Source organism: Hyperolius riggenbachi, chromosome 9, assembly GCF_040937935.1.
Source record: "Hyperolius riggenbachi isolate aHypRig1 chromosome 9, aHypRig1.pri, whole genome shotgun sequence".
NCBI classification, from domain to species: domain Eukaryota; kingdom Metazoa; phylum Chordata; class Amphibia; order Anura; family Hyperoliidae; genus Hyperolius; species Hyperolius riggenbachi.
In genome coordinates, this window is record NC_090654.1 from 173697758 (window position 1) to 173712335 (window position 14578).

General features: G+C 41.2%; 1 protein-coding gene across 5 annotated transcripts in view; it reads right to left on the minus strand.

Annotated features, from left to right (window-relative positions):
* Window positions 1-572: 572 nt before the first annotated feature.
* The window catches only part of ARHGEF3 (Rho guanine nucleotide exchange factor 3), a 679117-nt gene continuing 665111 nt past the window's right edge, over window positions 573-14578 (minus strand). For 4 of the 5 annotated variants that reach the window (XM_068253700.1, XM_068253704.1, XM_068253703.1 and 1 more), the window contains 2 exons: window positions 12602-12788; window positions 573-3556 (listed from right to left, as the gene is read on the minus strand). In XM_068253700.1, coding sequence (XP_068109801.1) covers window positions 3213-3556; window positions 12602-12788 — 531 coding nt within the window. In that variant the 3' untranslated portion in view covers window positions 573-3212. The remainder of the gene's footprint in view (window positions 3557-12601; window positions 12789-14578) is intronic. The other variant, XM_068253702.1, reaches the window with a different exon arrangement.

Genomic DNA, 14578 nt, shown 5'->3' on the forward strand with positions numbered 1-14578 from the left:
CGAGCCTTAACTTGAACTGAGCCTGTGGTCTTCCATTTCCTCAATATGTTCCTCAATATGTTTCTGTACCCTTCTCCTAAACCGTGATGGCGAACAATCTTTGTCTTCAGGTCATTTGAGAGTGTTTTTGAGACCCCCATGTTGCTACTCTTCAGAGAAATTTAAAAAAGGAGGGAAACATACAATTGACCCCCTTAAATACTCTCTTATAATTGGATTCACCTGTGTATGTAGGTCAGGGGTCACTGAGCTTACCAAGCCAATTTGAGTTCCAATAATTAGTTCTAAAGGATTTGGAATCAATAAAATGACAACAGTGCCCAAATTTATGCACCTGCCTAATTTTATTTATACAATTATTGCGCACTTTCTGTGAATCCAATAAACTTAATTTCACTTCTTAAATATCACTGTGTGTGTCTCCTATATGATATATTTAACTGACGTTTTTTATCGTAACAACCAACGATTTATACAGGAATATCATGACGATAAACAACGTTGCTCAAACTTTCGCATCCCACTGTATATATATATATATATATATATATATATATATATATATATATATATATATATATATATAAATATAAAACATGTGATTGCTTCACTTTGGAATGGAAAAATCTGGATTATACTGACCTTGCACCTTTTCAACAGCTAAATATCCACATGTTCAAATTTTCTAGCCGTTCATGTGATAGTAGAAGTGCAATACATTAGCTTGCAATAGGATATACAGCAGGGTACACCTATGTGTATGTTCCCATTCAAACACAATAAGAAGTTGAGATATTTTACACTAAGCGTTAGTAACTATCCCCTATGCTTACACATAAATATTACATTATTACATGTGTTGGTGTTGTACTAAACTGATACCTTACAATTACAATTTAAAGCACCATTCAACGATCCTCCCTCCCCAAACATCTAAGAAATGTTAAAGTGACACTGAAGTGAAAAAAAAAACTTGTAATAAAAATAAAATGTATGTGTAGTATAGATGATTAATAGAACATTAGTAGCAAAGAAAAGAGTCGTTTTTATTTTCAGTTATTTCGTTTTAATAACATTGCATCATTCTCTAATATTTGCAGTTTACAAACTACAAATTATGAAACAAAGTACTGTAGAACTAATGAGCCTTTGAACTTCTATGAGGTAAAATGTATGTGAAGTTGTCTTTCATTGTTTCTTTGATGTACAAGTGCTTCAGAAAGTAGCATTGCTCTGACTAAATTAGTCAAAGAGCTCAGAGAAGCTATTTTGCACGGATAACAAGAGAAGTTTCTTAACGCTTCCTGTACTGGAAACAATATGCGACTCATATATGTGCTGCTAATGTTCTATTTCTTAGCTGTACTACACATACAATTAATTATATCATAAGTTATTTTCACTTCAGATTCCCTTTAAGAGTTTTAATATTATTAAAAAATCATTATGTGACCACAGCCCAGCCTCTTCCTGTGACATGGACTTTCATGCTCCCTGCTGCAGTCTGTAGCTGTCAAGGCCATGCCCCCTCCCAGCGGTAAGTTTAAAAATGGCAGCCAGGGATAGACCCTCTATCAAAGCCAGCTATATAATTATAATAATGACCACATACTGTATACGTCAACTATGATGATTTAGTTGAATTTTTGAATCACTGGAACAATCTAGATAGAATTAAACAGACCGTCAGATTTTTGTGACTGTTTTCATGCAAATGTTTTTTGTTCCACTGAACTGAAAACTTTTGATCGAACTGAATTAATCATGTTACATGTTTCAAATGATTGCTTTAGATTCTTTGGCAATAGTTTTTAGATTGACAGCTTAAGAAGATTGCATTAAAGTCTCTAAAAGTGTGGCGCGGTATGGGGAGCCAGTACAGCAGGGGTGTCATGTTCAATGGGTCAAACAAGTTGCAGGGACAACCTGCCATTTCAGATTATCCCTGCAACTTTCAGCATGCACTGTTGCAAAAAAGCACACTCTGAAAAACACCTTGAAGCTCGGAGGTTTTCTTCAGACACTATAAAGCTAGTTTAAACTTCTGCATCATTTTTGGCTGTAGCTTTAATAAACATTTTCTGCGGTGATTATAGTCTGCCTTTTAATTCTTGGACAATTTGATGTTTTTCTTGAAGGGTATATTTAGCATACTTAGCTCCATCTTTGGTGTCAAAATGTCAGGCTATATTGTACACCTTCACCACCAACACTGCCTGATAACACATGCATACATGGTTTGTTTTCACAAAGCACAAACATACACTATATTTGCTTTGTGAACCATTCATTACATTGTCTACCTTTGGTATCAACTTTTCATTTCTTGGACATTTTGGCATTAGTTCTTGATATTTCTAATCTCCATTTGTTGAAAAAACAGCTGTGAAATGCGGAAGTAGAAACACTGCTCTCTAGCGGTAGGACATCGTGTCAAGGGTCACAAAATCAAAGATCATTGTAGTTTATGGACAGCGTATGCTTTAACTTAGCAGAGAACTTCTTTGAGACAATCATGTGCATTTAAGCTTTTGTGTGCCGAACAAAATGGTGAGGCGGGCCAGAACCGGGCCACGGCCTTTAGTTTTACACCTGTACTGGAAAGAGAATCAGGAAGACACAAGAGCAGCTTTCAAAATAAGGATATTTAGGATATTTTTAAGTAATAAGCACTATCAGTTATGTGATGTTCAGGGTGGGCTGAGGTGGAGGTGGGATGGTAAGTCTAGTGGCCACTGGAATAAAAGTAAGTTACTCACAGAAACCTTTGTGCCATTACTATAAAAATAATTTCTTCTTTGTCTCTTATCAAGTTTTGTTTCTTTAAATAGCAGGATCAAGACACAGTGTTAAGCCAAAGGAAAAAAAATAGTTTTTTTTGTTTGTTTTTTACAGTAAACATATATTTGTTTTGTATTTGTATACACATATTGACAGTAGTTTGAAAGCCCCCTTCTCACCAGCATGCTGGTGGAATTGTTTGAGTACATATTATCTATCCCAATGCACAACATAGCAAAGTGTAAGGGTGGATCTAGTCGCAGCTTGCAGTCAAGGCTGGTTGCTACAGCACTGATGTCCGTGGATAATTCAAGACAAATCAAGACATGATGACACCCTTTTCAAGAAGGTTTTAAAAGTGCTTCACCAACTGTTCCAATGATGGAATGCAAATACTGTACAGGTAACAGGTAGTTCAATTCCAGGACTTGTCAAACATCACTTTCAAACTGTTTGTGTATGCTACAGTCTGTCTGCTCCATCTGTTCACAGTCCATGCTGACCTCACTTGTGTCCATACTGCAATCTGAGATACTGTCTGACTGGTCCATTTGTTCAAACCTTGAGGATTGCTGAGTACTACTGCATCCCTCTGTAGATATTAATAATTGTCCTTCTGAATGAAACATACCATCTCCTCCAGAACAAAGAACAGTCTCTTTGGCCTGCCGGATACAATTAAGCCACTGCTGTTTGTTGAAAGTGTCATTTGCTTGCAGAGAATGAGACTGTGTATGTGGACCATTCTTGTAGCCTACACGGAAAAAGTTTTTAACTGCAAATATAAACAGAAAGGAAAGACAGTAAGCACACAGTTTGAACCACAGAACATGCATTTATAGATATGGAATAACATAAGCTCTATTCCAAGTTAGGCTTATGGAGGACAAATGGATCGCACATCCCGAAACTCAACTCCTTAGCATATCAAATCCACCCATAATAGCACCATGACCTCTCCTCAAGCATGAAAGGTATTTACAAAAACTCATATCTGGTTTCTCAAAATTGTTAAATTGGTCAATGTCTGCTGGCTTAGCTTTGATTAAAGCTAGGACCCAAGTACCGCAAGGCAGTGCTGGGCCGAAATTACGCATTAGCGTAATTACGCATCGTAATTCACTACAAATGCACCGTAAGCATTACGTGTAAGGTTACGGTATTACACGTAATTAATTACGCGTAGACCGTAGGTTACGTTATTACGCCTAACAAATTACGCGTAAGACAGTAAACTCCTATTGAAATTACACAGTCTGCCGTAATCGCGTAATATTACGCTCCCGTATAATATAAAAAAGCCGCCGACTTTAAGGGTTAATAGCAAAGCCCCCTTAAGTGCTAAGGGCCTCAAATTTGGAGAATATATTAAGGAGATCAGAAGGAATAAGAGGAAATTTTTTTTTTTCAAAAAGACCTTATAGTTTTTGAGAAAATCGATGTTAAAGTTTCAAAGGAAAAATATATACATTTAAAAACCCGCTGACTTTAACGGTTAATAGCAAAGCCTGCTTAAAATTTAGGAACACCAAATTCCCAGGGTATATTAAGGGGATCAGTGGGAATAAGAGGAAATTATTTTTTTTCAAAAAGACCTTATAGTTTTTGAGAAAATCGATTTTTAAGTTTCAAGGGCAAAAATGTCTTTTAAATGCGGAAAATGTCAGTTTTTTTTGCACAGGTAACAATAGTGTATTATTTTCATAGATTCCCCCAAGTGGGAAGAGTTTTACTTACTTCGTTCTGAGTGTGGGAAATATAAAAAAAAACGACGTGGGGTCCCCCCTCCCAGACCTCTTTAACCCCTTGTCCCCCATGCAGGCTGGGATAGCCAGAATGCGGAGCACCGGCCCGCGTGGGGCTCGGCACCCTAACTATACCAGCCCACATGGTCCATGGATTGGGGGGTCTCGGAAGGGGAGGGGCAGCCAAGCTTTCCCCTCCCCCTCCGAGCCCTTGTCCAATCCAAGGACAAGGGGCTCTTCTCCACCTCCGATGGGCGGTGGAGGTGGAGGCCGCGATTTCCTGGGGGGGGTTCATGGTGGCATCTGGGAGTCCCCTTTAAAAAGGGGTCCCCCAGATGCCCACCCCCCCTCCCAGGAGAAATGAGTATAGGGGTACTTGTACCTCTTACCCATTTCCTTTAAGAGTTAAAAGTAAATAAACACACAAACACTTAGAAAAAGTATTTTAATTGAACAAAAAACATAACCACGAAAAAAGTCCTTTAATATTCTTAATTAACCATTAATACTTACCTGTCCCTTTAAATAAATGATCCCTCGCAATAGCCTCGGAAATGTTCTATCAGTTACAATGTAACAAAGTTATTACAATTTAACAACTTTGTTACATTGTAACTACGCCGCACCCGACGTCACTCGCCGCTCAGCCGCCGCATACACTTCCGCGTCCGTGCAGGACGCTAAGTCCCCGCCGGCTCCCGCCGTCCACCCCGCCCACATCTGTCACCCACATGTGGGTGACATGTGGGAGAGGCGGGGAGGGCAGCGGGAGCCGGCGGAACTTAGCGTCCTGCACGGACCGACAGAGCTCTGAGCTATATAGCTCAGAGCTCTCTAAGCATCTTTGTATTTGGGCTCCAAGGAGCCCCATTGGTCCTTAGCAGACCAATGGGGTTCCTTTAAATCAGAAGGAACCCCATTGGTCTGCTAAGGACCAATGGGGCTCCTTGGAGCCCAAATACAAAGATGCTTAGAGAGCTCTGAGCTATATAGCTCAGAGCTCTGTCGGGTCCGTGCAGGACGTTAAGTTCCGCCGGCTCCCGCTGCCCTCCCCGCCTCACCCACATGTCACCCACATGTGGGTGACAGATGTGGGCGGGGTGGATGGCGGGAGCCGGCGGGGACTTAGCGTCCTGCACGGACGCGTAAGTGTATGCGGCAGCTGAGCGGCGAGTGACGTCGGGTGCGGCGTAGTTACAATGTAACAAAGTTGTTACATTGTAATAACTTTGTTACATTGTAACTGATAGAACATTTCCGAGGCTATTGCGAGGGATCATTTATTTAAAGGGACAGGTAAGTATTAATGGTTAATTAAGAATAATAAAGGACTTTTTTCGTGGTTATGTTTTTTGTTCAATTAAAATACTTTTTCTAAGTGTTTGTGTGTTTATTTACTTTTAGTACCCCTATACTCATTTCTCCTGGGAGGGGGGGGGGGGGGGGTGGGCATCTGGGGGACCCCTTTTTAAAGGGGACTCCCAGATGCCACCATGAACCCCCCCCCCCCCAGGAAATCTATGCAATATATATATTATATATATATATATATATATATATATATATATATATATATATATAAATATATTTTGCATTTGGTTGGCATGGTGGATAGCACTATCACCTTGCGGCAGTGCTGGTCGTAATGGAAAAATCTACGCTTACGGATCATTACGCGTAATTTTACGCTATTACGCATTACGGAATTACGCTTACGGCGTAGACATTTATCTACGGTTCATGTCTGTAATTACGCATGGCCCTTATGCAATTACGCGTAAGAATACCTTAATGCAGGTTGTTACGTTTTTGCCTTACGCATAATTTCCTACTAGCAATTAATGCGTAAGGCAATGCTCCCAAGCGGAAAAGTTGACGCATGGATCAATGTTAGGTAGCCGCCGACTTTAAGGGTTTATAGCAAAGCCCCCTTAATTGCTGAGAGCCTCAAATTTGGAGAATATATTAAGGAGATCAGAAGGAATAAGAGAAAAATTTTTTTTTTCAAAAAGACCTTATAGTTTTTGAGAAAATCGATTTTTAAGTTTCAAGGGCAAAAATGTCTTTTAAATGCGGAAAATGTCAGTTTTTTTTGCACAGGTAACAATAGTGTATTATTTTCATAGATTCCCCCAAGTGGGAAGAGTTTTACTTACTTCATTCTGAGTGTGGGAAAAATAAAAAAAAAACGACGTGGGGTCCCCCCTCCCAGACCTCTTTAACCCCTTGTCCTCCATGCAGGCTGGGATAGCCAGAATGCAGAGCACCGGCCGCGTGGGGCTCTGCACCCTAACTATACCAGCCCGCATGGTCCATGGATTGGGGGGTCTCGGAAGGGTAGGGGCAGCCAAGCTTTCCCCTCCCCCTCCGAGCCCTTGTCCAATCCAAGGACAAGAGCCTCTTCTCCACCTCCGATGGGCGGTGGAGGTGGAGGCCGCGATTTCCTGGGGGGGGGAGGGTTCATGGTTGCATCTGGGAGTCCCCTTTAAAAAGGGGTCCCCCAGATGCCCACCCCCCCTCCCAGGAGAAATGAGTATAGGGGTACTTGTACCTCTTACCCATTTCCTTTAAGAGTTAAAAGTAAATAAACACACAAACACTTAGAAAAAGTATTTTAATTGAACAAAAAACATAACCACGAAAAAAGTCCTTTAATATTCTTAATTAACCATTAATACTTACCTGTCCCTTTAAATAAATGATCCCTCGCAATAGCCTCGGAAATGTTCTATCAGTTACAATGTAACAAAGTTATTACAATTTAACAACTTTGTTACATTGTAACTACGCCGCACCCGACGTCACTCGCTGCTCAGCCGCCGCATACACTTACGCGTCCGTGCAGGACGCTAAGTCCCCGCCGGCTCCCGCCGTCCACCCCGCCCACATCTGTCACCCACATGTGGGTGACATGTGGGAGAGGCGGGGAGGGCAGCAGGAGCCGGCGGAACTTAGCGTCCTGCACGGACCCGACAGAGCTCTGAGCTATATAGCTCAGAGCTCTCTAAGCATCTTTGTATTTGGGCTCCAAGGAGCCCCATTGGTCCTTAGCAGACCAATGGGGTTCCTTTAAATCAGAAGGAACCCCATTGGTCTGCTAAGGACCAATGGGGCTCCTTGGAGCCCAAATACAAAGATGCTTAGAGAGCTCTGAGCTATATAAGGTGGACGGCGGGAGCCGGCGGGGACTTAGCGTCCTACACGGACGCGTAAGTGTATGCGTTGGCTGAGCGGCGAGTGACGTCGGGTGCGGCGTAGTTACAATGTAACAAAGTTGTTACATTGTAATAACTTTGTTACATTGTAACTGATAGAACATTTCCGAGGCTATTGCGAGGGATCATTTATTTAAAGGGACAGGTAAGTATTAATGGTTAATTAAGAATATTAAAGGGAAGGTTCAGGGAGGGTGGGTAAAAAATAAAAATCAATTTCCACTTACCTGGGGCTTCCTCCAGCCCGTGGCAGGCAGGAGGTGCCCTCGCCGCCGCTCCGCAGGCTCCCGGTGGCCGACCCGACCTGGCCAGGCCGGCTGCCAGGTCGGGCTCTTCTGTGCTCCAAGGCCCGGAACTTCTGCGTCCCACGCCGGCGCGCTGACGTCATCGGACGTCCTCCGGGCTCTACTGCGCATGCGCAGTAGAGCCCGGAGGACGTCCGCTGACGTCAGCGCGCCGGCGTGGGACGCAGAAGTTCCGGGCCTTGGAGCGCAGAAGAGCCCGACCTGGCAGCCGGCCTGGACAGGTCGGGTCGGCCACCGGAGACCACCGGGAGCCTGCGGAGCGGCGGCGAGGGCAACTCCTGCCTGCCACGGGCTGGAGGAAGCCCCAGGTAAGTGGAAATTGATTTTTATTTTTTACCCACCCTCCCTGAACCTTTCCTTTAAAGGACTTTTTTCGTGGTTATGTTTTTTGTTCAATTAAAATACTTTTTCTAAGTGTTTGTGTGTTTATTTACTTTTAGTACCCCTATACTCATTTCTCCTGGGAGGGGGGGTGGGCATCTGGGGGACCCCTTTTTAAAGGGGACTCCCAGATGCCACCATGAACCCCCCCCCCCCCCCCCCCCCCCAGGAAATCGCGGCCTCCACCTCCACCGCCCATCGGAGGTGGAGAAGAGCCCCTTGTCCTTGGATTGGACAAGGGCTCGGAGGGGGGGGGGGAAAGCTTGGCTGCCCCTCCCCTTCCGAGACCCCCCAATTCATGGACCATGTGGGCTGGTATAGTCAGGGTGCGGAGCCCCACGCGGCCGGTGCTCCGCATTCTGGCTATCCCAGCCTGCATGGGGGACAAGGGGTTAAAGAGGTCTGGGAGGAGGGACCCCACGTCGTTTTTTTTTTATATTTCCCACACTCAGAACGAAGTAAGTAAAACTCTTCCCACTTGGGGGAATCTATGAAAATAATACACTATTGTTACCTGTGCAAAAAAACCTGACATTTTCCGCATTTAAAAGACATTTTTTGCCCTTGAAACTTAAAAATCGATTTTCTCAAAAACTATAAGGTCTTTTTGAAAAAATTTTTTTTCCTCTTATTCCCACTGATCCCCTTAATATACCCTGGGAATTTGGTGTTCCTAAATTTTAAGCAGGCTTTGCTATTAACCGTTAAAATCGGCGGGTTTTTAAATGTATATATTTTTCCTTTGAAACTTTAACATCGATTTTCTCAAAAACTATAAGGTCTTTTTGAATAAAAATTTTTTCCTCTTATTCCTTCTGATCTCCTTAATATATTCTCCAAATTTGAGGCTCTCAGCAATTAAGAGGGCTTTGCTATTAACCCTTAAAGTCGGCGGCTACCTAACATTGATCCATGCGTCAACTTTTCCGCTTGGGAGCATTGCCTTACGCATTAATTGCTAGTAGGAAATTATGCGTAAGGCAAAAACGTAACAACCTGCATTACGGTATTCTTACGCGTAATTGCGTAAGGGCCATGCGTAATTACAGACATGAACCGTAGATAAATGTCTACGCCGTAAGCGTAATTCCGTAATGCGTAATAGCGTAAAATTACGCGTAATGATCCGTAAGCGTAGATTTTTCCATTACGACCAGCACTGCCGCAAGGTGATAGTGCTATCCACCATGCCAACCAAATGCAAAATATATATATATATATATATATATATATATATATATATATATATATATATATATATAAAAAACTTTCCTTGTGACTGTTCTGAACATGTGAAAATATTCAGTTTTTTCTTTTCTTTTTATTTAAGCTTGTTTGAAGATGCAAACTTTCTTTTTAGTAATTTGTCAATTGTGGCTGTCTAATGTAATTAAGGGAATGTGAGGCCTAATCCAGACTGCAATACAAAAGCCCTCTCCTAACAGCTGCCTGAAACTTTATACACATGCTAGATGGAACTCGGCAGAGGTGGCCAATTGGGGCCGTCTTGACGGAGAATCTTATGAACGTACGCATACCCCACAACATCTCTAAGAAATCTGACATGCTAAATAACAACACTGACAAAGGAGCACATTATCCTCACGCTTACCCCACCTGCCAGAGGTTGGTCGCTGCCCCATCATCCCAACTCCCCGCCCTGTAAAAGTCAGTACACTGTGTTGGGTTGTACATGAAGTGTGTGTCTTTATAGCACTCGTCAACCACAGTGTCACCCGAAGGATCGTGGAACCCCGCATAGCTGAGGCTAATTATCTGTGCATATTTAAAGGGACTCCGAGCAGTGCAGAAACTATGGAAAGATGCATACCATTTTGAAGCTCTCTTTCTCCTCTTTCCAACAACACATAAACCGGCACCCTACGCCTTTTAGTTTTCGATATTTTCGCGATCGAAATCGAAGTGGCTGCAATTTCGATTGCACAAATAGCGAAAAACGAAAAGGCGTAGGGCGGCGGTTTATATATCGTTGGAAAGAGGAGAAAGAGAGCTTCAAAATGGTATGCATCTTTCCATAGTTTCTGCACTGCTCGGAGTCCCTTTAACCCATTCGCGTTCCATCGTTTTCACTTGAGCAATGTTCACCTCCCATTCATTAGCCTATAACTTTATCACTACTTATCACAATGAACTGATCTATATCTTGTTTTTTCCGCCACCAATTAGGCTTTCTTTGGGGGGTACATTTTGCTAAGAGCCAGTTTACTGTAAATGCATTTTAACAGGAAGAATAAGAAAAAAACTGAAAAAATTCATTATTTCTCAGTTTTCAGCCATTATAGTTTTAAAATATTACATGCCTCCATAATTAAAACTCACGCATTGTATTTGCCCATATGTCCCGGTTATTACACCGTTAAAATTATGTCCCTATCACAATGTATGGCTCCAATATTTTATTTGGAAATAAAGGTGCATTTTTTCCGTTTTGCATCTATCACTATTTACAAGTTTAAAATAAAAAAAATATAGAAATATTTCATCTTTACATTGATATTTAAAAAGTTTAGACCCTTAGGTAAATATTTACATGTTTTTTTTTTATTTATTGTAATTTTTTTTATTTTTTATATTAAACATTTTATTTGGGTAGTTTTGGGAGGGTGGGATGTAAACAATAGTTTTATAATGTAAATGTGTGTTGAGTATTATTTTTTTTACTTTTAGTTGTAGTTTTACTTTTTGGCCACAAGATGGCGGCCATGAGTTTGTTTACATGATGTCACTCTAAGCGTAACATACGCTTAGAGAGACACATGGGGGACGCTACAGCCAGAAAAAGCGAAGCTTCCGAGAGAAGCTGTCGCTTTTTCAGCGGGGGAGAGGAATCAGTGATCGGGCACCATAGCCCGATTCACTGATTACCTGGCTAACGAACCGCAGGCCGGGAACGCGCGTGCACACGCGCGATCGGCCGCGGGAGCGCGCATGGTTCCTGGACGTAGTTTCTACATTCAGGAACTAAAATAGGTTAAGGTTACCTGTAAAACATGCACTGTTGGGAGGCTGTGAGCACAGGAAACTGGTTTAGCGGGTAATTGAGTTTGATGCAGTTGACAAATTTTCAGATTTAGAAAATTATAGATGATTTAAAAGCAATAATTAATAAGCATTTTACTTTAAAAACAATTTAGAATACCTGAAAATAATGTATGCACAATTATTATGTGTACTACAAACTCATTTACCTTATATTTGTCAAGGGTTAGTTAAAATAATCTTACCCACACCCTGGATACATGGTACACACCAAAGACAGTAACTTTGGGAAATAATTGATTTCCTCTTGCATTTATTGAGATTACCCATAGTTCTATGACCTCTCCTATTTGTGTTGTTGCAATATCCAAAGAGGAATACGTCATCTGGTGAAAGGGGGTTATTGCCCCCTTTCACCAGCTATATATGCCATCAGCATTGAGCCTCTGGCTGCCCTCCTTCGGCTTGATAAGACTATTCCAGGATACATGGTGTCCGGTGAGGAATTTAAGGTGAGCCTATTCGCTGATTACATTATGCTAACTCTTACAATCCTATCCCTATCTACCAACACAACTACAGCTGTCTAGAACCAGTTTTCAAAGCTAAAACCATGTTTATGTAAAAGTCATTACTACTTCCGTAGCCCCAGTTCGCCGTTACGTTACATCCCTTCCTGCACATGTCCTTCTATTGGCTACAAGTTTGTGCCAAAATTGTACAGTACTACACTTTTTCTACCACGTTTCTACACTATAGTAATCCTACACGTCTACACCACTTTTGCCCCTCTTCTACAGTTCTACTGTTTTTCTACACTCATTCTACACTTGTTCTATTTTTTCTATTAATTCTACATTACTTCTACAGTTCTACACTCTTTCAAAACCACTTCTACACTACTCCTACACTACTACAGTTCTTATACTGTACACTTCTATCCCAATATAATAAATACACCCTCATAGACATTGCTCGGACATTCCAGGGCTAAACAATTCCTGAGGTCCTGATTGCACAGTGTGTTGAACTGCTCATGTATCTATGCTCCCCATTATTGTATTTTTTGCACTATGTACAGTGCTACAGAAGATGATGGTGCAATCTAAATAAAAAATAATAATAATAATAACCAAGATTCACAGACAAGGGGAAAAAAACACATCAGACTTACTTCTCTCATTGTTACTAAAGGCACCACGTAGAGACCCTGCAACTCTGACTTCCCCATCCTGCAAATCCTCCAGTATAAGATCCTTTACAGGAATTGGCTGGCGGTAGATTTGGTAATAAAGTTTGTCATTTTGAGTTATGGCTCTTGTAATAACTAAAACTTCTTGAAACAGGAACACGTGAAATTTCTGGAACACAGAAATGCAAAGTAGATCTTAATATAACAGATATAAAGTACAGATCAAGTAAAAGGATGAATGGAGCAATATAGGGCTGATGTCGGCCAAAATGAAGAGTTGTTCTATTGCAGGCTCTAGGGATGACTGCTTAGACTCCACCTTGCCATCGGAATCACCCAATATGGAACAATAACAGTGTATTTTGAACTTGTCACAGCTAACCTCAAATTGTTTGGCCTGAAATCTTAACCTACATACACACTTTAAATTTGTAGCACTAGTCTAAACAAATATGAAACATCTACAATGTGTGCATGTACAGCCTGACATTGTTGGCTTCCCCTTTAGCAATCCCGGGGAACAGATCACTCTTGACCAGAAACTTCTAATTTGCGCAACAGTTATAAAATTTTGGATGTAGTATAAAGGTGCCCATACACTTATAGATAACCATCCAATGTGGCAAAAAAAGATTGAATCCTCCCTGATCGGAATAGATTCAGAGAGGAATAGATTCCTACCATACAAATCAGCCATGATCCAACCATTATCTTTAGTCTACACAGTTATCCCTGTGCAGATTAGTATGCTTACTTTGTTGCACGGCATATAAGGTACCCGTTTACTGATCTGCATCTCTCATTTTCCCAAAAAGTCAGATCAATTGCTTTTCGGTCAATTTTGACCAAAAATCAATCACAAGTATCAACTGGACAGGACGATTTCCAAAATGTTGCAGGAGATCTATTTCCAAATTGTTTCCCTTTCAATGGATATCTGATTAATTTTGACCAAAAACTGATTGAAAGTATTGATCGGACTAAATGGAAGAGAAAAGGTAACCATACATTACTCGATTTGCAGCTTCGATATCCTGCAGATTCAATCTCACTCTCCTTCTGGTTAGAATTAATCCCGCTCTGTTGAGGGTTCAGCCACATGTATTTGATTCCTCCATTTGTTTCTGTCCTGGGCATTCTCAGTTGTAAAGATGGCCACACACGATACAATAAAATGATCCGATTTTACAGCAATTCAATAAATAAAATCAGATTTCCCGAAAAATCGAAAGCTTTTTTTTTCATTCGAGCAAGAAATCCGATCGGATTTCCCGTTTTTATTCGATAAAAGTTGATCGGGAGTGCTGGATTTTTCGGATCATTTTTTATGAAAAGTGGTGTGTGTTAGATTGTCCGTTTATTTGCATACACACCCAAGCAATTTTCTCAAAGTTTCCAATCATTTTTATCATAATTGAGGAAAAATTGAACATATGTGTGTGGTACATTGGTCAGATTTTTTAAATGTTACAATCAGTCAGAGAAATTGATTGCAATTCCTGAATTGAACAGATATTTAAAAAATTGTATGGTGTGTGGCTAGCTTAAGACTCAGCTTTTTCATATCACGCCAAACCACATCAAGCCATCACAGTTTCTGACGCCTACGACTTCACTTTTCATATACACCTGCTTGCACAATTTTTCCAGTGTATGACTCTGACAGCTGTGTATGCCCATGCCAAGTCTTAACCCCCATATCTTGTCAGTGACACAATGTACCTACAATATGCAGGATGTCTTCATTTCTCCCTAGTATCTAATGTTCTCTCTAGGAGTTCTTCCTCTCTTCTCTTAAGTGTCCACGGCTCTGCACCATATATGAGTACTGGTCTCACCTTGATCCTTATTGGCATTTTGCGGTCACACAGCATTCCTGATAATTCCTTCCACTTTTGCAATGCTAACCTTATTCTGTGTTTGACACCATCACAACCACCCTTGGTGTTTATCATAGAG